The sequence below is a fragment of the Bipolaris maydis genome, assembly GCF_028858645.1.
Source record: "Bipolaris maydis strain C4 unplaced genomic scaffold PSV08scaffold_21, whole genome shotgun sequence".
Taxonomy (NCBI): Eukaryota; Fungi; Ascomycota; class Dothideomycetes; order Pleosporales; family Pleosporaceae; genus Bipolaris; species Bipolaris maydis.
The window spans coordinates 69,962-93,461 of NW_027093877.1; the positions used below are offsets into that span (position 1 = coordinate 69,962).

The 23,500-nt window shown below is 43.7% G+C and overlaps 10 protein-coding genes across 10 annotated transcripts; 3 read left to right on the forward strand and 7 right to left on the reverse strand.

Moving 5' to 3' along the window:
- Positions 1-3,412: 3,412 nt before the first annotated feature.
- Positions 3,413-3,901, reverse strand: PSV08DRAFT_252931 (uncharacterized protein; the record flags this gene model as incomplete). The annotated part of the gene is made up of 1 exon (XM_014217182.1): positions 3,413-3,901. The coding sequence occupies one exon, from the start codon at positions 3,899-3,901 to the stop codon at positions 3,413-3,415; it is 489 nt and encodes a 162-aa protein (XP_014072657.1).
- A 775-nt stretch (positions 3,902-4,676) lies between these two features.
- PSV08DRAFT_233621 (uncharacterized protein) lies at positions 4,677-5,679 on the reverse strand (the record flags this gene model as incomplete). The annotated part of the gene is made up of 3 exons (XM_014217183.1): positions 5,619-5,679; positions 4,975-5,568; positions 4,677-4,920 (listed from the first exon to the last, which is right to left on the reverse strand). Exons 2-3 carry the CDS (start codon positions 5,490-5,492, stop codon positions 4,677-4,679), a joined length of 762 nt encoding a protein of 253 aa, XP_014072658.1. The 5' UTR covers positions 5,493-5,568; positions 5,619-5,679.
- Positions 5,680-7,118: 1,439 nt separating this feature from the next.
- Positions 7,119-8,380, reverse strand: PSV08DRAFT_233622 (uncharacterized protein; the record flags this gene model as incomplete). The annotated part of the gene is made up of 5 exons (XM_014217185.2): positions 7,119-7,487; positions 7,552-7,740; positions 7,792-8,027; positions 8,231-8,285; positions 8,351-8,380. The coding sequence occupies 5 exons, from the start codon at positions 8,378-8,380 to the stop codon at positions 7,119-7,121; spliced, it is 879 nt and encodes a 292-aa protein (XP_014072660.1).
- Positions 8,381-8,594: 214 nt separating this feature from the next.
- On the forward strand, positions 8,595-10,983 carry PSV08DRAFT_406265 (uncharacterized protein; the record flags this gene model as incomplete). Its single annotated transcript, XM_066093736.1, has 5 exons — positions 8,595-8,619; positions 8,747-8,818; positions 9,122-9,174; positions 9,225-9,904; positions 9,951-10,983. 5 exons carry the CDS (start codon positions 8,595-8,597, stop codon positions 10,981-10,983), a joined length of 1,863 nt encoding a protein of 620 aa, XP_065947902.1.
- A 3,201-nt stretch (positions 10,984-14,184) lies between these two features.
- PSV08DRAFT_28034 (uncharacterized protein) lies at positions 14,185-14,593 on the reverse strand. Its single transcript, XM_066092551.1, has one exon. The coding sequence runs from the start codon at positions 14,521-14,523 to the stop codon at positions 14,314-14,316; it is 210 nt and encodes a 69-aa protein (XP_065947903.1). The 5' UTR covers positions 14,524-14,593; the 3' UTR covers positions 14,185-14,313.
- Positions 14,594-14,933: 340 nt separating this feature from the next.
- On the reverse strand, positions 14,934-16,417 carry PSV08DRAFT_233625 (putative amidoligase enzyme-domain-containing protein). The gene is made up of 2 exons (XM_014217198.2): positions 16,052-16,417; positions 14,934-15,980 (listed from the first exon to the last, which is right to left on the reverse strand). Exons 1-2 carry the CDS (start codon positions 16,293-16,295, stop codon positions 15,157-15,159), a joined length of 1,068 nt encoding a protein of 355 aa, XP_014072673.1. The 5' UTR covers positions 16,296-16,417; the 3' UTR covers positions 14,934-15,156.
- Positions 16,418-16,808: 391 nt separating this feature from the next.
- Positions 16,809-17,749, forward strand: PSV08DRAFT_344994 (uncharacterized protein). Its single transcript, XM_014217178.1, has one exon. The coding sequence runs from the start codon at positions 16,964-16,966 to the stop codon at positions 17,657-17,659; it is 696 nt and encodes a 231-aa protein (XP_014072653.1). The 5' UTR covers positions 16,809-16,963; the 3' UTR covers positions 17,660-17,749.
- Positions 17,750-17,872: 123 nt separating this feature from the next.
- PSV08DRAFT_375497 (uncharacterized protein) lies at positions 17,873-18,474 on the reverse strand (the record flags this gene model as incomplete). Its single annotated transcript, XM_066093306.1, has 3 exons — positions 17,873-18,183; positions 18,217-18,312; positions 18,360-18,474. The coding sequence occupies 3 exons, from the start codon at positions 18,472-18,474 to the stop codon at positions 17,873-17,875; spliced, it is 522 nt and encodes a 173-aa protein (XP_065947904.1).
- A 294-nt stretch (positions 18,475-18,768) lies between these two features.
- On the forward strand, positions 18,769-19,588 carry PSV08DRAFT_345013 (uncharacterized protein). Its single transcript, XM_014217179.1, has 2 exons — positions 18,769-18,817; positions 18,873-19,588. The coding sequence occupies exon 2, from the start codon at positions 18,997-18,999 to the stop codon at positions 19,285-19,287; it is 291 nt and encodes a 96-aa protein (XP_014072654.1). The 5' UTR covers positions 18,769-18,817; positions 18,873-18,996; the 3' UTR covers positions 19,288-19,588.
- Positions 19,589-20,108: 520 nt separating this feature from the next.
- Positions 20,109-20,357, reverse strand: PSV08DRAFT_192055 (uncharacterized protein; the record flags this gene model as incomplete). Its single annotated transcript, XM_014217181.1, has 2 exons — positions 20,109-20,189; positions 20,253-20,357. The coding sequence occupies 2 exons, from the start codon at positions 20,355-20,357 to the stop codon at positions 20,109-20,111; spliced, it is 186 nt and encodes a 61-aa protein (XP_014072656.1).
- Positions 20,358-23,500: the final 3,143 nt, after the last annotated feature.

Sequence of the window (23,500 nt, forward strand, 5' to 3'; positions counted from 1 at the left end):
CGTCCAATAGTTACATTAAATCTATCGCAACACGCATCTTTGCAATAGCTGAACCTATAGGCCTTACTTCTGGCGTTTTAACATTAGTCATTTTCGCCCACAAATCATGCCTTACGCTTTACGAAACAATACAGAGCTTTAAGACCCATCCTAAGCGAGTACGCAATCTCATCAACGAGCTAGAGGCTCTCATTAGCGTTTTAGAATCATTGGACGAGACAATAAAACTACACACGGACGTAGATATCCCCGCACTTAATCTACCTTTACGACGATATAGCAGCGCTTACAACGAGTTTTTACAGGAGCTCCAAAAGTGCTGCGCGCAATCTAGGGGCGATCGACAAAGCTTCCAGGACTAGGCCAAGCTAAAGTACATAGGCGACGACATCAATAATTTTACAGACACACTAGCAGCATATAAGTTAACAATCAACATCGCGCTCACAGACATGCAGCTGTAAGTCCCATAGTTCTATACCCAACCTTATATACTAGAACTAATTAATCTCCTCTAGTCGCAAGTCTTCTATTACTCTAGAGCGTCTTAGAGACTATAAAGATCTTATCACAACAGCAACGAACGATCTTAAGGCGCGACTCAAAACGATCAATGAAAAGCTCCAATCTTTAGTAGAGCGTACTACTTCAAGCTCGGCAACACCAGAGCTTCAAAGCTTAAAGGAAGAGCGTTCAAGCACGCAAAAATGCCTTCTAATCTACGCTTAGTTCTCCACGCTCATCCAGCAGCTTCAATCATTATCAGCAAAGGATCTTCCCCAAGGCGTAGACAGCATACCTAAGAAGATTACAAGCGATGGCATTCAAGAATACAGAATTAGTATAGAGCAAACAACTGCGAAATTAGAAACTCACATACAAAACATCTTAGATCAAATAATGGCTAGCTTAAGCGTAACAATAACACAAGAAGATATAAGATCCCTTACAAAATTGCGCGAAGAATAGACAAGTACTTATAAATACAGAGATATTTATTCTTAAGCAGAACAAAACTTAAAAGAAAACGTAAGCGTTATCGACAACCACGCTACAGGCCACGAAGCCGTGCAATTTCTAGTATTAAATAGCCAAAAGACAATACATAGCAAGAACCGTGGATACGGGGACTATATCAAACAACTCAGTAGTCATCTCAGCGACCAGTCAATCTAGAAGGTATCCAGCGATTTTTTGCAAATAAGCATTCAGAGGTCAGGATATAGAGATCTAGATAACGCGGTACCTAAAGCCAAAGATATAGATAAAAGAGGAACAAACTAGCGGCCGGAATACAGTAGAGGTAGGACGCTCAAGTCCTAGCCTATTACAAGCAACTCAAGCAGTCAAGTCGAGCTAGGTAAAGCCAAATTCTAACGCTCAATAATAATGCTGTTCCATAAGTTCAGAGCGAGTCGCAGTACCTGCACTTATAGTTATACCCATTTTCACTAGCTAGTGAATGTTTATGCTAGATATCAAGCTTGTTCACCTTCTGCGCAGCCTCTGCCTCAAGCCTATACTACAACCCTTGTACATACCCAATGAAGCCCTTCAACTCATCTTACCTTACTTCCTTTAGAGTCTGGTTTTGAAGGTCCTCTATTAGTCCTTGTACCTCAACACTGCTTAACATTACATTCACAGTGTAGTGTAGTCCTCGATCGTCTTAAATTGCCGTTCAAGATAACCATTAATGTTGTTAATCGCTCGTGTTGCCTTTTCTTTGGAATCAACATCTTTCAACCTTTTAAAGATATGATAAACAATACCTATAGCAACTTCGAAATTGTTGCGCGATAAGCTAACTAGCAGTGAGTGGGTTGTAGCCAGAGCATGTCCTTTATAAATAGCCACCTCCTTCTTTACCTTATTTATAATCCCAATCTGCTCCTTTATCTTCTCTAAAGCCTTATTGACGATACTTTGTTACTTTCGAATCTCGTCTTCTAGTCAGGTTTAGTTCGCAACAAGCCGCGCTATATCAGCCTTATAGTTGGCGACAGTTTTAGTAAATGCTTCATTCCGCTCCGTATTCTGTAAGTTTACTACTAATTAGTCTTTTTAAACTAGAAATAATTTGCGTCTAATTTACATCCTCGCGCTTATAGAAGTCATTCGAAATTCAAAGACCTTCTACTTCGGCAAGTAACAGCTAGTATTCGCGCTCAAGTTGTACCTCCCTCTTAATACCCTTATTCAGTTGCTCCTCTATTTCTTAGCACTTTTTTAATTCTTCCTCTGTATCCTCAATCTTCTTTTGCAAGCTATTTATTTCCTTCCTAGCCATACTAAGAGCGTGCGCGCTCTTTCCCGCCTTCGAGCGAAGCATAACGTTTATCTTAGCAAATTTGCGATTCAAATCGTTCCGACTCTCGATCGTTATAAAAGATATAATGCAAACCTTCTTCAGATAAGCTTTGTTATTCTCTAGGGCATGCTTAAGGTTGTTTTTCTAGATTTCTTTCAAGAAAACAGTAGACTCGATCTCCATAATTTTCTGTATAAGGTCCTTTTTCTATTCGTCACTTACATTACTAGCCTTAAAGTTAGCGAAGGTATTGTAATAGAGATCCTTTGCGCTGGAACTAAGGTTTGCCGCTTCCTAGCTCCATCGGTGACACGACCATCTTCCGGCGGCAATTTCCCGTTCATAATACTCAGTCGTCTCCCTATATACTCGCATTGCTTAATCTAATTGGTTTTCGACGCGAGCTATATGACTTTTTAGAAAGTAGATATGATGGTTGAGACTAGTGATCGTCTCATTAGCCATATATGTCTAAAAAGCTTAGGGTTGTAATTCATATTCGTAAGTGTCATTCAGCGTACGCACTTCAGAAAGTTGTTCTTAAGCTTCTTAAAGCTTGCCAAGAAGTTGATAATTTTAGTTCTATAACTCTATATTCTTCTAGTTTATAGACGCTATTATTTCTGCGGGCTCTATGTTAAAAATTTTGCCCGTACCGAATCTAATTGGGTAATGTATAGTCCTCGTTTGTAGAAGCTAGGATCGGTGGATTTGTGCGAAAGATGAGATGGACAATACTTCAGTTTATCTAAGGTGTCTTCTTTTTCGTGTGGCGCAATAATCAGGAGGTTGTAGCTAAACCGGGGACAATTAGGCAACTAATTTAGTCATTGAGCCAGCGGTGAAAGGCTTTCATAGTACCTCTGGTCATTGAACGCCACGATGCCTGTAACATTTGACAAATTTTCTAACTATTGAATATTGATGTAAATTACTTCCGTTTAGTTGATTAGGTGTGGCTCAGCCTACTGCCCTAATCGCCGCCGAGGGGCCAAAGCCTTGGAGAGCCCTCGACGTGTTCATACTGCCTAACCAACTAATGTGCACAGACAACGAAAGCGGCAATTTAAATACTCGAAGTACCTATCATACGCGCGTTCTTCAGCGTCGCGAAGTGGTAGCGGACCGTCTTTTTTTTGTACTTCTTACTAGTGCCAAAAAGACACGAGTACTTGAAACTACAGACTTGCGTAAATCATCTAATATTATATGTTCATCTGCAGCACTGAGTACACTGGGTCCCGCCATTTTCTTCTGAATCCAATACTGTACAAGCCTCATAACTGCATGCTCTGGCCGGCCACGTCGGGCCTCATACTGGCGCATCGTTTCCTGGTCACCGCCTTGCCTGGTGCTGACTTCCAAGATGGGATCAACCTGAGCCTGAGCAATAGCACGGTCGGCTGCATCATCCAATTGAGTTTCGAATTTTCCAACATCCTCGCAAAAACTCGAATGGAGAGAGTGAATGGCCTTTGCAATAACAAAATTCGCTTCGCAAAGCTCGCGAGTATTTATAAGGAGCGATGCAATGGGCGCCTGAGTAATAGTCTGAAGCGCAACTCTGACATCATGGACATCATTCGACATACTGATAAATCAGAATATAAAGGTTGCATGTGCTGCGTCTAGTGAACGGAGAATTTATATAAAATTCTAGACTTGAGAGATAGGTACACTTTCGTAGGGCGACAACTAGCTAAGGCGCACCCAAAACTATCAGATCCTAACCTCATGAGACACCTCTAGGTACTTAAGGCCTCGCACATGCCCGACCTATTTCCCATACACACTACTATGTCCTGATAACGCGATCTAATCGCTTCCAAGATCGGCTTCCAACTTTTGTTGGACGCGAAATTGGTAACCCGTATCTCGTACTTGGTGTTCGTTTATACATCCAGGCCGCCAGAAATCTACCAATCATGTGCACAGTCAGCGAATGGAGTCGTGACCGGAGGCCTGGTCAGGATGTTCTATTGTTCGAATGATACACTTTGCTTGAAGACTCCTTCCGGATTAAACTTCCAGCGTCTTCGCAAAGATCAAGGGTTAAAACGTGGTGATGCAGTGGAAGAAGCAGCGTAGTGATACTTCCGCTCAGCGCTAATCCTAAGGTTCGATGCTCCTATTTGGTAGTTTCAGTCCACTGGATCTGTCACACATGGAGGGAATTGGGACACTACTGATACAAAAATATGGAAACCAGGCACACCAGCTTCTTGGAAGCTTGGTAGAAAAACTAGATTTGCGTTTCTATTAACTTGCCAGGCAGCACTGAATGAAGTATCAAACGACTGTATTACTCTCAAGATATAAACCACCAGAAGTATACCCAAGACTTACTTTACCTGTCCGAGACTGCCTATACTGCCAATGTGGCGGCTAGATCTAACCGAAGGAATGGGTCCATGTGTTGCCAAGGCATGCACAAAAGCTGAATATCCTGGATTAAAAGTCCAATACGTGGTCGAAATTTTGACAATCTGTCGACTGTACGATAGTAAAGGTAATCCATATCCTCCTTTGAAAGCAACATGAGATTCCTGATATGTGCTCCAAGTGAGGTCGAATCAATGGCTTGAATGAGAAAAACTGTCTTGAATTCTCTGTGGACGATCAGTTTTAGACACGTGTTCTGGGTAACGGGGTAGTCGACATACGAGTGAAGTGTATTCACAGGATTTCCCATGACTACTGGACCATTACTTGTACTTCGAAAAGCCTTATAAGTACCATCAACCGAACGGATACGGTCAAAGGCGACGATATTAGAAAGAGCATATCTCTTCCAATTATGGAGAGTGTGAAGGATACCGCGCTGGCCTTTGGATGTCTCGTTCACTGAGACATCGATACGATTAAGATATTTCAGGACCTCCAGGTACGGTCGTAGCAACGTAGCTACGCCCTCATAGTACTCTGCTCGTAGCGAAGCCATCAGAGGATCCGTTGATGGCAGATCTTGATCATTCCAGGCTAAATGCGGCATGATGGTAGATCTCCATGCCTCCATAATTTTGATTTTGAACTCCGCGCATCTTGCAAAATCGAAAAGAAGTTCGTCATCGAATTTCTTTATCGATGCAAAATCTGGCAGCCGCGGATATCGTTTTGCTGCCTCAAGTACCGTTCCTAGCATTATTTTTGTCCACAAAACATCATTAGGGACATCTTCCATCTTTTTCCCTGGTTTCAATGCGGTCCAGTCATGAAGGTAAGATAAGGAAGGGATGATGCTGGGGCAATCATGGACGCTGCTAGGAAAAGAATTAGAGGGGCACTCAGACTGATATGGTCAACTAACCTTGCCAGAATTTGGAAGATTCTAACGCTTCTCTTCACTTCCTCGGAAAGGTGATCCTTGGCAATTAAGCTGCTTGCTATTAGCCTGACCATCTGCATAAAAATGAGTTGCCTTACCTCTTGACAATGTCTTCGTATATCGATTGAGCAAGGCACAGGCTTGCCAAACTTTCTCCAAGCATCGCATTTTGGTTGTTGTATAGTGCAGCTAGAGTCAACGCTTGTGCGTAAGCAATGCTGCGATCTCCACACCTGCACTTGAGAATATATTGCGCCCAGTCATAGTACACACTGCCTGGTATAGTATCCGACTCCTTTGTATTGTTGGAATCTGAAAAACAACTTCCTAGTGCGAGGAAGAGGAGTGCATGGGCATTTTCGAAGCTTGGCTCAACGAAATGGCTCCGTTCTGCTGTGTGACTCATGTGGTCCTCAAATTGAGCACATACGGCCCAAGGCTTGTCAAAAATTGGATATAGGATATGAACGTTGTCGATGTAGACATTGAAAAGCTGGCGAATATTTTCGCTAGAAAATGCCTTCGATGAATCTTTTCGTCTGGGTTCGAGTAGAGTGGAATGTGTGTAGGAACGATTTCTTCCAGACGCCTCTAGCAGGTCAGCAAAACTAGAAACTTTCTTCCATGTACGTTCTGTGACATGATATATCTTCGAAAGTGTCATCTCTTGACTAAAGGAAGTAAGCAGAAGATTGGAAGTACAAGGAGGACACTGTACGCAGTTGGTTGGGTTTCCACGTATTTGCAAGCCTCATTGTCTTCTTGACATCTGTTGCATGGAGACTCCCCGTTACATCTCCGCTTACGATCACGACATCGATTGCAAGCTTTGGAAATTCTTGACTTCGAAGGTCGGAGTGTTCGTTCGTCTGGGTAATCCTGGTCTTGCTCCCGTTGGTCCGAAGCAAGTGGACAATACATCTCGCTCAAAAAACTGAGGTTACGATAGAGCCAGGTTCTGGATCTGTTGAGTAGGGATGCCTATTCTGTGAAGCTTTCGGCTTTGTTTAGAAAGTAGAAGGAAGCATTATTAAAGGACGGAAACTGATGACGCCTAAGATTATTAGAGATCTGGTGCAAGCGTGACTTTAATAACAAAGCTCCATGCTAAGATATATTCAAGGTCAAATGACCAGACCTATGGGGTACATTCTAATCATAGTATATTAAATTGAAAAGTAATTGGCTCCGTATTCATTGCCCTAATCAGTACAGATACGCCGCCTTTCTCCACATCACATCCTTCCTGCCTCAACAATCTTTCACGCCGATGCTTTCCAAGAGAAGCTTAGGGCCAGATGTAGGGTGTTCTCCTTCCAAAATTGAAACCACGACATAGCTAGTGCAAATAGAATTTAGCTAATATATACTTCAAGAGATTAACCTTTCTAACGTAAATACATGTATAAAACTGTAAGAGCAAAATGCTTCTGAAAAAAGTGCTGCGATACTAGGTAAAATACTGTTATACTGGAAAACAATTTAGCTATCGAGACAATTATAAAGATGGGCTTGGAGTATCGGAGTACATTCCGCCAACGGAACCTCTTGGCCTACGCCAATTGGCAAATCATCTGGTAAAACGCCGCAATAAACGGGATGTAAAACATCAATGCGCTTTTCATCAAGTTTCAATAGCTGTGTGTAAGCGAGTTCACCAACAAGGCCTCGGAGCTGATTCATAATGCGCTCATGTGGACGAAACGCGTTAATATCCACCTTCTCTAGGAGGTTTATAGTGTTCGATCGGGTTGCGACAAGTACTCCATAGCCACAGACGCCTTTAGAAGTGGAGTAGAAAGACTGTACAGCTACGATCGCATGAACGTCTCTAGGAAGAACATTGTTTGTCTGGAAGAGGGACCGGCGTAAGTATCCGATCGGACGCAACATACATAGGGGAGGGCCGACTTACTGCTGATGTTGAACACTCAGCAACGGTTTCGTGCCCCTCATTGATATCAAAAACTTCTTTCGATGGAGAGCGAGAGATCGGTTTCGAGCTCGATATGCTGGACCAACGACGAGATCCAGACCTTCTCAAGGTCGGAATACATGAAAAGAAGCACGATTGTAGCCATCTTACCCAATTCTTGGGATTAAACTATATAGAATTAGTTCTCGCATTCGAAGACAGACGTTGTAAGGTCCTTACTATAGCTGTATCGTGGATTGTTCTGCAACACTGCCTATCAAACTCTTCCATCTTTTTTAATGTATCTTCGTATGCTTCCGTGGAAACGAAGTCTTGGTCAAGGAATTCTTTAAAGGTCAAAGTCACTTCCTCATCCATCTGCTGTATCCTAGAGGTAGATCCAAAGGGTTGTGAGATAGTTACACGAACACGATGAATACTGCGGTCGCAATAAACATCATGAAAGACAGTAACATCTGGCAACAAAGGAGCTAGCTGCTTGGGTTTGGTGTATATATAATTGATGATGTCGCCGTGCGTCGTCGCGTGGTGTGCATATGCCTCATAGCAAACGAAGCATTTTAGACAACGCTTGCATCGGTAGTTCCCGTCCGCTATGGCATATCAACACTCATGTTTGCTCAAATTTCAAGCATGGTTCGGAAACAGAATGACGTACGTTCAGGGCGAATGACAAGTTTCTTTGGACATGGTTGGCCCTTTAGGGAGTCAGGCTAGAAGGTCAGTTCCTTTCTTATTCTTTGTAGTTTAGATCGAATGATGGTAACAAATCACATACCTGAGGTAAATCTGAAGAAAGTGGAACCATTCTGCCAGCAGGCCGAGCTTCAAAGAAGGCAACCAGTGAAGAACGCAAGGGCGGTGAGGCAATGAACAGAAGGACATCTTAGCCTTGCAGAAAAGGTGCATGATATATGAGTGTCTTAGCCGCTCAAATCTCTCTGGATTGTCTATTTGAAAACGCTCCAGACAATGGAAGGCCACTGCTGTCTGGGAAGGGGCTCTAGCCAGGGTGCCTGCCGATGAACGACGTGGACGGGAGCGCGGGTACGAGGCAACCGGCAAAGCACGGTCCCCATAGTCTGAGTGGACGTTGAATACCGTGAGTTCGAGCTACAGAGCTCCTATCTGTGTACAATCCAATAGTATAGCGGACTGCTGCATTGGTTGACAGTTCCTTACGGTTACCATGGCAGACTTGTCGATAGTTGGCCCTTTCACAACTTACGAGGCCTGCAGCGGAAAGGTCTGTTACTGAATGCTATGCCGATCAAATGCATGAGGGGCAATACCGCGGGTTTGGTAAGATGATAAAGCCACTATTAGACAGTCTCTCAATGAGGCAACTAACACGGCAGAAGGGAGTTTACGCGGTCCGAGCCCAGGAACGACGTTATGAACACTCTTGGCGAAGCATACTCTTAAAGCGGCTTAGGTTCGATCCCAGAACTGGGACTAAAGGCTCATCTCCCTGGAGACCTCCACACTCGCACCTGCAAACCTAGACGCCCACTCTCAAAAGAAATGACATCTTCTAAATCTTGCGCAGATTTTGTAACAGCCCTAGATTCCTATACACCGTCTGATGTCTTGAGAGACGAAGTAAGTAAATCCCGAAAAGTAAGAACTGATAAGTAACAAGAGTGATCAAGGTCTTGCTTGCAAGTTTTCGTCGATTCTTCAGAAAAGGAGCTGTAGATGAGTGTTTCAGACTGCTTCCAGAGGAGTTCAAGTCTGATGAACGATTCAGACGGATAATTCCTCTCCGGACCCCGGTCCCAGCCACACAGCAGCCACACCAACCACGGGACACCCCAACCCCAGCGGAAGAATACTTCCGGAATTTAATCCCAGAGGAAGGGAACAGGTTAAGGAGATTAGTAAAAGTTGCTCAACGTATTACTGAGTTCCAAATTCAGGAGGTTGTTGATCCAGACAGAGTCTACGATGAAGACTCGATAGAAGAAATCCCAATCATACAGACGGGGACGATCATCGGTCCAGGCAGCATCTGCGACGAAGAATCAATCCTGAAAACCTCAATCGCACGCGCAACAGCGATCTTTGAGAAAATATCTCCAAAGCAAGATACCAAAGTATACCGATACAATCTTCTATATTTCAGCAATGCGGTGGATCAATATGAATGCGTGCAACTTGCACTTTCACAAGGACGACGCAAAAAATCGATCGCTTTTGATACAATTTCCAGGGGTGATAAGAAAAAGAGGGAAATTGCACGTAGAACATACTCTGATGCCTGTCGATACTTAGAATGTTCAGAAATAGGAGGTCCAGGTTCTCTCTTGTCGATGAACGCCGCCAAATTCGAGTAAGCATGGAAAGTTCTAATTTTGACTACTGCTAATGTATAGAAGTATGGAAAATCTAAACAACGAAGATATTCAGTTACTGTGCAATTACCGCAAGATTCATACTACTGTCGAACAACAGTCTAGGTCCTTGGATTTTATCGTGGTAAACGAGCTTGTCAAAGGACTCTTGGCTCAAGGCATTGAGAGTATCGATATCACGAAAGGACTTACCCGTTTAACAAAGCTCATTTGCCGTTATGTAGATACGAAGTCACTTGCCGAAGAGAGCAAGGTGCTCCCAAAACCTATCACCCCAGACAGCAATGAATACTGCAGGCGTGCTTCACAATCGCCAGCAGGGCCAGGATCTGGATTAGATGTCAGAGTTCCCTCTCATGTCATTCGTCCTGAACAACAAGGACCCGTACCAATCCTTCATAATATGCAAAGTCAACAAGCATATCATGCTGCTGGGCCACGCACGAACACCACCAAAAGACGGAGAGTCTCTGGAAATGAGGTTCTGCAGCCCCTGACGGTGTACCCAATCCCGATACCAGTAATTAATGATGTTACAACTCAAGTAGAGGGCCAACGCTTAACAAATATCTCCATTCGTCCGGAACAACGGCACTACTCCACACGAATAAAGCGCAGAAACATCAGCGCAGTTTTCCATAGGGCATCAGAGCAACAGTTAGTTAGGAGAGAAGCGAGTGGCGCTGCAGATTCGAGTAATGAGGCTACGATAGGCACGAACGTCATCTCGAATGATCATGATTTCCCCAGTCCATCTATCACCAACAGTGTTGACGGCCTTAGGAGGGTGATCACAAACAATCATAGAATTAAGGATTCTATGGAAAACTCTGTGCAACCTATTAATGAACACAAGTCTTCAGAGCCTTCTCTTATCGACAAAGCTTATGAGTCGCGTCTGCTATCCACAACCTCAACCCACACCTCAATGCTAAACCATGTTGAACGAGACTCTTGCGGAAGCAGTGCACCTATACGATTGAGCGACTATATTGATCCAGAGATGGTTGAGGATATTCGGGAATGGGAGACAGTTTGGGCTCCAGGGGAGACTTGACTGAATAGTGGGCAGAATGGAACGTCTTCAGGTATTTCGTAGCAGACGTTAGGGTAGATAATGATCAAATCTGAGTTGAGGTTGGTCACCTGAGGGTTGATATCCCCTATGTGCCACGTTTTTAATATTTTCCCACTGATATTTTCAGAGCTCATAAGAATCTTGACCATGGCAATCTCAGATTCTCCAGTAGTCAAGCGGCCAGATATGTGGAGGAGTGCCATAGGCTTCGTGACTGGAAGTTCTACTTCCAGCCCTTGCACCTTAGCTTTAATCTTCAGACCCTCAGACACATTAGCGGAATCCCCAAAAGTGATACCTGCAAGCACACCATACGGATAACCTCCTTCTTAATCTCATCCAAGTTTGTCGAATGCCCATATTGGTCTAAACGGGCACCTTCCTCCACAGGAAATGGACGGCGGTCATCAAGAACTACTGTAGCAGCGAGTGCGTCGAGCCGTGGTGTCGAGGTCACAAAGGCGATATGCGACGACATTGAAGCCTCTTCTTACATGAGATGGTATCCGAACGTTCCTGCACAATTGGATGTATTGTGGCTACGGTGTTGAGACAAAGCGGAACAAATGCAATGACTCATCCGATTACGTCATTTCTATCACATGATATGTTTGCCGAGGCCAACATCGCACTATACCTTTCGAACAGCAATCTGAAGCAGGTATTTCTGGTTAAGATCGATCCAAAGTAGCGTTCCATGCTTGATGATCCTCTTTTGATGAACCGGTAGTGCAGATATAACTACTTAGCGTTGTTGCCCTCAATGAATTTTCCGGTGCATTAGTTGATACGTTATCCCTAGCTTCACTATTGCTACCCCCACTAGTTTCGTTCATATTGATAGGGTTCGTAGACTGCTCACTAGAAGACGAGGATGCGTTTACGGAAGGTGCAGTATTTGTGTTCGACATATTGAATCGGTGAGGCTATTAAATCAGCACATACTTTTGGGGTTACGAATGCACGCTCTAACCTCAGTGTTCGTGATTTGAGTGCTTCAAAACGAGCTTTTTAGCGCAGTGAACTATGTATGAGAACGGAATGTGCGTCCGCGAACTACACTCAATCATCAGAGGCTTGAGACGAGGTCATTGAGGCAGAGAGGCCGGTTGAAAAGGGGAAGGCGGACCTCGAGATGATTCTGCGAAGATAAGCGCAAAGAATATCAGTGAACGTCACAGTACTGCGGGAAAAGACAGCAAAGCGTCGAACACTAAAATTCTTGAAGATGTGAGAGGCTTGGAGCGAGAAATAGGTTGAGGAGAGGCAACTGGCTAGGCAAGGCTAGATACGACGGCTCTGAAATGTTGAAGTGATAGAGATAGACTGTTATCCTTTATACCAATATTCCCAAATCTGTTGGCACTTGATTTGCCTCTTGACGCCCGTAGCCACGCCTCACACTATGCTGATACGCATTAGTCCTTCTGTTGAGAGCAATAATAGGTGCCATGCCCCTAAGTCACATCAAATCAGGCATAAAAGGGGCTTGCAGGACACTTCATTCTCGGCGTAAATCGAATTGACAGAAATTACAGAATGCATGGAGTAAGCGCACTAGTCCGTTCCTCTAGATACAAAGCAGCGATCCATCAATCTTCACGAAGCATAATTGAACATAGGGATATTTAGCCTGGAGATGTGGTAATATACTAAAGTACATAGGGAAATCATGGATTGTTTCATCTGTTGTTACGCTCTACATTCATACCAACGGCCATTCTGCCCTAATCAATTAGCATCTCAAAGCTGCAGTAATTATGAAATAAATCACACTGTATGGATCTGTAAATCTTAGAGTAAAGGAGGGAGATACAGGGAAAGAAAGCCAAAGCCAGAGCCAAAACCAAAGCCAAAGCCAGAACCGAAACCAAAACCAAGAATGGCTCCACTTTCCACTATCACCTTTAGCTATATGTAGCCCTTAGCCGTGCATAAGTTAGAAGTAGCATGCCAGCTAATGTATTCCACCAACAAGTGGAATACCCCACCAAAGCGGACGCAAGTCTCTCTGCGATAGTTGTACGAACAGGAAAAGACACTTTGATGAAACTTATCAGTAATTTTCTCATAGTACATAGTACACTGAGTCCACGTATGCCCTTGAATATGACATATTGTACACCTTGGTGGTGCGCACTGACGTCCTCGAATAACCTGAGCTTGTCCAAACTCCAGAACTGCTGTTTCTGTCTCTGGAATGAGCTGCTGGCCTCGCTGAGCCTGCAGTGAACTTCTTCAAGGGATACATAATAAAACTGATGGCCTCTCCCTACGTTGATCAAAGCGCACGAAATGCCAAAAGAAGCCTGCGTTCGCAAGTCTATCGACAACGTTACCATCGCGGCATCATTGTTGTTGTCAACAGTCGCGTTAGCTTTGATAGGGTAGCTAGGCCACTTACGAATTGAACACGTTTCGCGATATAGCTTACTCAACCGAGGATTCCAGTGTGGCCTGATACTCGCTCCATGGTGCCTAGTTCTTCCGAATTAGGCGCCGTGGGGCGAGTAGTTGTGCTGTTACACGTGATAGCGCCGATTATGGAAGGTGGGGCATTCGAATGCTATCACCCCTGAACCCAACTGCTTGGGCATCAACGCACCTATAGCCTTACAACACATTACCATTTTGCTCCCGCGATCAGTCTACACAACAAACAGGTAACTAAAACTTCTTCTTTTGATTCTAAAGATCACGTTCCCTGTTGATTTCGCTTAGCTAAGATGCAAATATTCCTGCCATTTCTTCCAGACATCCGAGTGCGGTCTTGAACGAGTCCTCTGTGAGTTATTTTTTCAACGCGTTCAAGCATATGCTGATATCAACCTTTCTATCAGAAGACAATTTTGCGCCGACGAGTTCTCGAAAGGCTCACGTCTTCGTGACCTCCTCCATATCTTCCACGGCGTACATTCTATAACTGCGGCAAGCCCTTCTCAATCCTGAGCTGCAGAACGCATCTCCCCGTACACATCGCAACTGGAGGAAAAACATCCCAACATTTGTTTCATCACAAATGTCCCAGGTAGGACCGACGTTTCCAAACATCCTAATGCTCTCAGCTTGCGAGAAATATGAGGACGGACATACCGCCAACGATGACTTTGAGTATATCAGCTATCGCATAACTATTTGGAGCAGTCACATATGATAGGGTCATGTTTTGGAAGCCTGGTAACGGTAAAATAAGTGTTGGTAAAGATGAGATGACGTCACAAAACACTAGCGAGAAAGGTGAAAACGTCATTTTGTCTCATGGGGAAAGCGTCGCTGTTGAGAGATGTGGTTTAAATTGGTGCGAAAGGTTTAGCGACGAAATAAGCCTAGCCACGCCTTGTAGCCTGTGTCGAAATCTAACATGACGTTCAATCTGCTATCGTAGGCACCGTCTTCTGGAGGTGAGATCCTCGCAGCGCCAGTGAGCTTCAAACCTAGCTTTTCCTCAATCTTCCTAGATCTGCTAGCCTTCATACTTGCATAAAGAAAGGCTCCGAGTATCTCCTCCCAGTCGTCCATCAAGCGTGTATCTTCGCTGATGGGAGTGCGTGGGATCTCAAAGGGCCTAGATTCAACCAGCCGCCTATAGGCCTTGTAAGAAAGGATATCAAAAGTCTACAGAGCTAGCTACAAGAGGTGTCTCAATATATACATGTCCTAGTCGGGTCTGAGTCTGATCCGACTCTAAGAATGATGGGCTGCTGAAGGGGGCGGCGGATACTTCCTCCGATCCGGCTCTGAGATGGGTCCGATACGTGGCAGAGTTGTAACGTCGCTACAACCTGTAGAATATGTTGGAAATAGAATAGCTAGTAGATAGAAACTAGAATAGGTCACTACAATCAAAATAGACTGCCTAAGTCGACTACGTTAATCACTTTAACTATCCCTAAACCCTAGCATATATTTCTCAGTAGAATCTGTTGATCAAGCTACCCTGAGTCTACTATTAGTGGAATAAGCAGCTACTAAATACTTTAAAAAATAATAGTAAGTAAAACTTGCTACTATTAAAAGAGAGATACATGCATTGCAGCGCAGCAAAACAATTATAACTCAAGGTAACTAATTTCTGCTAATAAAACAACAAGGAACAACAACGGTACACGAGATTAAACCGCACCATACGAACATCCTCCATGAGACCTATGTCTACCTGTAACCATAGAGCTTCTTGAACTTCTCGACTGTAATGTTGCTTTGGGTAGCCTTGGCTTTCAAGTTTGCAAGGTCTTGTGGGGAGAGCTCCTCCAAGTTGTACGCTCCTGGAGGAAGCTGAGCCTTGCCTTCAAAAAGCTGGTTGAGGGCACTATAGTCGGTGACCCCGGACTGAATCGCACCATTGATCAAAAAGCCTCTAAAGCCCTCTAGAGTCGGTGGCTGGTTTCCGTTCAGACCGTCCCCAAACAAGACTGCCCCTTGGATGAACGAGGCGGCAAACGTAATCCAAAGCTTGGTATCGGCGGCGTTAGAAGATCCAGGTGGTTGGCGAAACTCAATAGTTCCCATCGAGCCTTTTGTGAGCGGCATAAAGTTCCATCGGAAAACGTTGTGTACGAAGTCTTGGGTTTTGCCCACGTCTCGCCCATATTGAGAATCCTTCGAGAAAGCGCACATGATGAGAGCAATGTAAGGGATATCCCTTGCTCCATCTATCCACGAGAATAGCGTGACCATATTCTGGGGCTTTGTGACGGTGTTGTGGCGATTGCTCTGAGCCCAGATATTTTGGCGGCGTTCCTGTGGCAGAAGTGTGTCGATAGACCTCTCGTAGTAGAGCACTGCCTTGGCAACTCTCTTAACTTGTGCAAGGGTCCAGCTCCCTTGAGTTGGCGAAATGTGAACATGCGTACTGCATTGGGGAGTGGACGAGGTGCTGAACTTCGCAGACAACACCCACCACACTGCATCCATGTGCCAATGCCATGTGCGCTGATCTTGAAAGTCCAGAATTGGGGAAACCAGCTCCATACCCCCTGTCGTGTTGTTAGGATTTGACTGATTGTCTAACATGGAAAGCGGTTGTCTGATAATCATAAGGACTTACATTTATTTTGCATCATCTGGTTCGTGATTGTGACTTCCTGGATGATAGACCATTCTGAATAGTCTTCTGCATCTTTGTTGTGATCAGTGTTTACATGGTTCTTTACTTGAACACTCCTAAGTTCTTTACTGAGCTCGTTGGCAGTTAGATACCATTCCATGTGTGCGTTGGCTCTGCTACCAGTTACGACCTCGAGTTCCGCACCGAAGCGGAGTGCAATCGGAGCTGAATGAGAAGAGGCCATAATAGATCGATTAGGATATAAGATAATGAAGTGAATATGTCGATCAGGATGTAGTAAAGGCGACGGAAGGTATGGTGAATCTACTCTTAGACTGATGTGTTTAGATTAATATGATGTGTTCTGGAGACTAGAAATGCTTCTGAGCTTGATTTATAGTCGTAGACACCTGTTTCGTTCGATTTGAATTATGGTAAGTCATTCTCAAGAACGCGCGCGCCTGCTGAGGCTCTAACGTAGCGTTTGGCCATGTTGCATGTTCGGATCAAGCATAGCGAATTGAAACGGGTAACCAGGGGGATCAAGAAAGCGGCACAGTCAGGCCCCACTTCGAATTGTGGGATGGTGTTTTGATATTTTTTGAGGTTGTGGTATTTGCGGCCAAGGCTGGCGCTTCTTACGTCCAAGCACTAGGTTGAGACAGGCTAGCGCGGATACCAATGACTGCGTAACGCCCGGGACCAAGTAACGCCGAGCCTCGATAGGGCATTGTGGGTCTAGCTGTTTCACCTACTTATAACTATCTTACGCCGCAATAAGCGCCGTATAACAGTCTTGTTAGAGCAACTTTAGAAGCAAAGCAGCTACAACAACAACCCGACAGTCAGAACATTGACCAACAATTCTATCACGAAAGCGAGCGTGCACTTTTGCACTCAGCGGCTTCCACAATGGACTATACACCTCCGCCTCCACCTCCGCCTCCACTCTCATCTTGTCGAGGCGACGAAACTTCGATACCAAGTACTGCAATGCCGCCTCCACCACCACCTCCACCACCACCTCCACCTCCACCACCACCTCCACCTCCACAACTATTCAAATCATCAAGACCGGCGAGCATAGTACCCCCGCCCCCTCCAGTGCCGTCTGGAGCGTTCGAGCCCATAGACAAAGCACACTACTGGCAGTTCCTCAAAGACACGAAAGCAAACATACCCGGTGAACCTTTCCAGCCATTTTATATGTTCTTCTACGGTTCACTCATGGATCCTGAAGTCCTCCAAGCAATTCTCGATCTCCCGGAACTTCCAACTACAAGGCCTGCTACTATTTTTGGTTTCCGTATCAAAATGTGGGGCATATATCCAACATTAATACCCTGTCACTCTGGAAGCGTAACTGGCACTGTGTGGAAGGTGAACTCAGAAGCCCACTTCAACCGTTTGGCAGCTTATGAGACTGCCGCTTATCGATGGGAAGAGTGTGATGCAGTTTTAGAAAGTGGGAAGGTTCTTAGAAATTGTCGGACTTTCTGCTGGGCAGGAGAACCTGATAGTAAGGAACTTGAAGACGGTAGTTTCGATCTAGAACGCTACCAGAAATACTTCAAACCTTCCGTCATTAGGCGGTCGCCAGTACCGTAAGCAGTAATTTGAAGTGGCAGATGCAAGACTTCTTGTATAATTCTCTTGAGCAGAACATATTTATATCATATATAACTTCTTTTGCTCTCTCAATCAGTGCGATTATATTCTCGAGAACGACAACCTGTATTCTCTTTGTAACATTTTCTAAATGTGTCTAACTATTTTCTTACTAATCTAAATTATGAAACGTCCAGTATAGCCTGCCTGCAGTTAGGCGACCAACACGGCTTGTACCACCGCTCTCAGACCAGGCACATCTCCGAAGAACGCCTCGGCGAAGCCGGGTATGCCAACATACAGGTGTCTCAGCACATCGTCTACGTGTTTGCGGTGCTCAGTCGAGTTCGCGAAGCTGCCCGTATTGACAGAAAGGGATGGATGTTGGAAGAACGAGGTAGGGCGGGGTGGAGGCATCGATTCGCTGACGGCGTCGTAGGTGCTGTTCCAGATGACTTCATCAGGTTCATTTTCGAGGACTGCTCGAAGAAGCGGTTTAGTGCGTTCGATGTCAACATTGTCAGCTTCCGTTCAGAGTTCAAGTCGCAGTAGATCACTGCGAAGAGTCCCTCGACCTGCGCCGGACGGGAATGATCGGACAAGTGGTAGACTTTGCAATGCTGTGATGAAATGGACGGCTAGGTCTTTCAGTTCTAGTATAGCTTAGATGTGAGAACAACAGAGTAGATGTTGGTAGTACCTTTTTCTGGTACATGTAAATCCTTACATAGGGTATTGAATGAATTGCGGACGCTGCTCAATCCCTCTCCTACGGGTTTAGAGTCGAGTGTTTCCAACCGAGACGGAGCTGCCATTGTTTGCAAATGCTCAAGGAATCGTAGTGCGATTGCGTGACCGAACTCGCATGCGTAGATTTTCGTACGCAGAGACTATAAGCGGCTGAGATAGAAAGTGCATTGTGAAAGGGTACAACGAGTATACAAGCGGCGAAGTAACGCGACAGGCGCGCAGGCCAAGGAGGCTGGCTCGGCAAAACGTCGGCATGGACAACGTATATTAGGCCCACGTGATCGCGTGATAATGCTTCAGTCAGCACCTGCTTACCCCGCCTTCGTCGTCGCAAGCTCTTTCATCCTCCGGAATCTGAATCATGTTATTCAGGACCTGTCAGACGGTAGGAAGGAGCTGTCTGTCCTTGTAAGCAGTTGTGGATGTAGAAAAGTATTGTGTATTGTGTTGAGTACTATGATAGGAGCAGGTTTAAATACAGTGTCATTAGTCAGTGAGCAAGCACGTGACTATACATGGTACTTCTGGGCTTACAGTCCTCTTTTCGAGCGGTTTGAGCATGTCGATGGGTGGCTGTGGTGGATGAGATGAGACGCGTTACACGCGTTTTGGAAGGCAGTGGTGGCTTGGCGTCGCCAGACGTATACGATAGCGACGACGCTGCTGGTGCTCCAGATGATCTAACGCAGTGGAGGACTCCAAATACGACGCGTATACTCGACAATCAGTTGTATACTTTGCAAAAACGACTCGCTGAGAGGCTAGGGGTATTTGGGTCCTCAGGGCGTGTGTGCGTGACTTCTGGAAGCCGAAATACCTGCCCTGGGGTACCTGGCACCGCCATCTCTCTGTCAGAGGGAGGGCTGGGCCCGATATGAGTTGTGAGTTGCCTTATTAGGCGCTTTAGGTGTGATTTCTAACAAAAATTGAATTGTTTTGAAGGGTACCATGCCGTCTGCGCGGAGAGACTGCCGGAATATATACTTATTGCTCTAAATCGACATTAGAAGACTATAGTGTTCATCTTTACCATCTTAGCTTTCTTTCTAGCCCGCTAAGCTACGGGGAAGTAGATGCTGTCGCGAGCAAACAAGGGGGTATAAGAGGAGAGTCGATGGACAGCACTAACAGGACGAGCGACAGCGTGGTCAACAACACGCTTTTCGGGGTTAGAGGTCGATGCACTGGAAGAGCAAGAGCTGTGAAACGGATGCATGCCGGGCCTGTTGATTTGTAGGTATGGTGGGTGCAACCCGGGGACCCGAAAGAAAAAGTGTCCCGTCACACCGTGCATCCCGGCACGTAGGGACGGACGTTATGAGTCTTTAGAGTTTGGCGTTGTTGAGACATCACGCGTTGTTATTATGAAGGTGAGGGTACTATGATTTCGTGCGGCGCACACTGGGGTGGGGCGCACACTGGTGAAACACGTTAGATGTTTATTTCAAGAATAAAGCCATTCTCGCTTGCCATTTACGTCACTCTTTAGCCAGCACAAGTCAATCTAAGACGAAAGTTCATGTTAGGCTGTTCAAAGGGCTGGTAATAAAGTCGGTTTTTCCTAGTAGTATTTGGAAGCTAACCACGTGCCATGTACATCTTCCAGAGATTGTACCTAGACTAGAATGATTGATGGGCGCTACCGACATTTGTTCCGAAATCTTTTGCTAGCCACACAAGTAGAAGTTCAGCCCCGTATTTAACAGCAGAACTCTGGCGCCGTGTTGGTACCACCTCTGGCACAAGCAGCGTTTGGACAAACAGCTCGGCAAGCTCCAAACTATTGAAGATGAAAGGTCAGTCCAAATTTTTGTAAAAGAGCAACATTTTTAAAATTGCTTACCGCAGTATAGCAGGCCCGCTTGTCAAGACTCTCAGGTTGAGCTTCAGGAACTGCGACAGCAGATGCTGTGGCAACAGCAGCAAGAAGAATAACGAAGTACTTCATTGTGGAGTTTGTTTGCGGTTGATTGGGTTTGATCGTGAGAGGATAAATGTCAAAGTAGGTGATATGGAATGAGTTTGAAGGCAGGCACCGGACCAGTTCATATAGCGTAGAGTTTTAGTTACTCATTAGTAATTGTTAGACTAAAGATTTGTGTCAGATAGAGGTCATTCGATGATGAGAAGAATGGCATAACGATTACGCTCTGTTATCCTGGTACATATCCAGCAGGATCATTGAGGTACTAGGATGGAAATGCGTTCGAGATTGGATAAGTGGGTCTTATCAAGACTATCATAGGTGAACCCCCCGCACTCGCGGCAGGTCATAAGAGTAATAAACTCAATTAGATTTGGAGTCCTTGTATTACAAGCGATCCAAACTTCACTAGTAAATAGCTCGTGCACCGGAGCTTATGCAAAACGGCAGCGTAACGTGTATTCATATTTCTTGTGGTTAGGTAGATCAAGTATACATGATAGACTTGAGAAGAAGTTAGCACTTCATAGTCTGAGAGCTCGTTTTCTTCAAAAAACAACCCCCTCACTACTGCAAAGAATAAGAATTAGATTGAGGACTTAATGACGACATATCCACAACAATTCCGGTTAGACAAAACACGGCTATCATGGATCTATTATTTGTGTATCCAGTCTCAAATGATCAAATCCATGAAGATCCAGGGAAGTGGGGAACTGTGTAAAATGGAACAGACGGAAGATTCAACGTTACATCCGACAGTGACTACGTTGGCTCCCGTCAGCGGCAGTTATGTTGTCTACGTCACCTCTTGTTCGGAGCATCTTTTAACTTTGAAGACGACGATTTTGGACCAAACAACTAATTACAGTACACGTAATCTTACTTCCGTATAACTAACCCTTCCAAGGCTTTAGTAAGCATACTCCATTCTAACTAATTCGTGGAGGATAATGTCAGCACAATAACTTTGTGAACGGGACGCTTAGATGAGGTTCAAGAAGTGGGTATTGCCACGATACCACGACCAACTGAAAAGCATGATTGTCATAGATCATTCTAATGTGATCACAGCGTCGAATGCAATTTTTGATAAGAAATTTGCCTACAGGCTATCAGTCTTACCTGCTTAACAACTTGGCAGCGCGGCAGCGTTCACAGAGCCGTCAGGAAGGCCCGTTCGCCTCGGCGCGTGCTTACTGTGCTTACTTCTTTCAACCGAGACACATCGTCATCTACAACACACAAAGTTTCCAGCTTACCTCTCTTTCTCTCCGCCGAGCCTACTGTATCAAGAGACGGGGGCAGTAGCTACGAGGGCAGGCACTGACACTACACTACGGCTTTACCTAGAGAAACTTCCGGTGCGAGTGATCTAATGCCGCTCTTACTCTTAATTACTCCGAAACTTTTAATCTTACCACCAAATTGATCAGCCGACTTATTTGTTAATTTGCCGTGTGCAGGGGCTTCACGGCTATATATGTTAGCAACAAACCTAATAAAGCCCGTCTTATCTAAGACTAGAGTATAACTAACTACTACTTTTTCTAGGCTAAAAGCTTACTAAACCTAGCTAGACTAGCCTGATTAGTTTACGAAGGTGTGAAGCCAAAGTTTTATTACTTTAATACTATATAATTTTTTACTTATAATTAGCTAAAGACCCTAGATTAGAGACTTTATAAAGCTGCGATTAGCTAAGCATTATATTTAACTACTTAGTTAAGTTTAGTATAACCTCTTAAGCACGGCCCTAGTTATAAAACTTTAACCTATAAACTTTATATAAACAAATCTGTCCTCGGCGTTATAAGAAACGTTATTATACATTCCTAACTAAATTTTCTAATAAGCTTTATTTAATGCACTAAAGAAAGCAACGTATTAAAAGTATAATTACCCCTTAGTTGTTCTAGTGCAGCGGGTGCCCAGCACTTAAGGATATATATTATAATATACGAGATTTTAGTAACTCTAACTCGCCTTAAATCTACTTAAAGTTTATTTGCTATAGTGTATACGCGTCTATATACTTACTATTAGTAGGTTAGATATTATCTAAGTAGTTATACTTTATATTATGCACTTTATACGTTAGATATAATAAATACTAACTTAAAATCTAGTTATAACTTAGAGATTTTATCGTAAACTTATAAGAACGTTTTAATAGTTAAACTATATTTGTCTTATAAGAGACTAATAATGCTAAATTTTATGTATTTAAAGCGTGTGCTCTAGTTATAACTATTAAATATTATTATCTTATACGCAAAGACCTTCTCTTAATTATTATTAAAATGCAATTCCCTTAGTTCTCGATTCTTACTATCTACCTCTTTGTAGTAGTAGTAATTGCTAGTTCTACTACTAAACCTATACTATAAGAGAAACTAGCCTACTATATAGCTTAAAACCTAGCCTAAGCCTATAACTATACTTACTATAGAAATATTTATAGTTAGAATTAAAAGATCTAATACTAAAAGAATTTTAAACTAGTTAGACAGAACTTCTAAAGTAGAAGGTTCCTCTTATCTAAATAAAGAGGCTAGTTTTTAGAGTTTAGTTTAGTAGGTTAAGAAGGATATATAATCTTTAAATATATTGTAAATTATTAGAAAGCCTTAACCTTATCACTCCTACGTAGGATAGTTAGCTTAAAGTGCTAGGAGTAGGTTAAATAGAATAAAAATAACTTATAATATAAATTTTACGCTTATAGGATGCCTATATAAATATTATCTTTAGATAACCTAGTGTAATAGGCTAAACACTCTCTAGTAGAATCTATTAATAAGATCTTAATTAATATATATAATAATTTAGACACTTAGACTATTCTTCAGGCCTACGTTTACACGAAAAGTAAATAGATATACTTATAGTAAGTAATACTAATTATTAGTATAGCGAAGGCATTAGTATTAGTATTAACTATAATAGTAGTCTAGTAGATAGGTCTAGCATGTATTATAGCTTTATCTTCACTTTCCTTAAGTAAACTTAAAATATAAGGCTAATAGTAGTAACCTATAACTAATAATAATAAGAGAGGAAGACCTAATATTACGCTAATATAGTAGTAAGGAGAAATAAGGAAATAGAACGACCCTAAGTCTAAAATACTAGTCTACTAATAGTATCTTACCTAGTTATTTAGT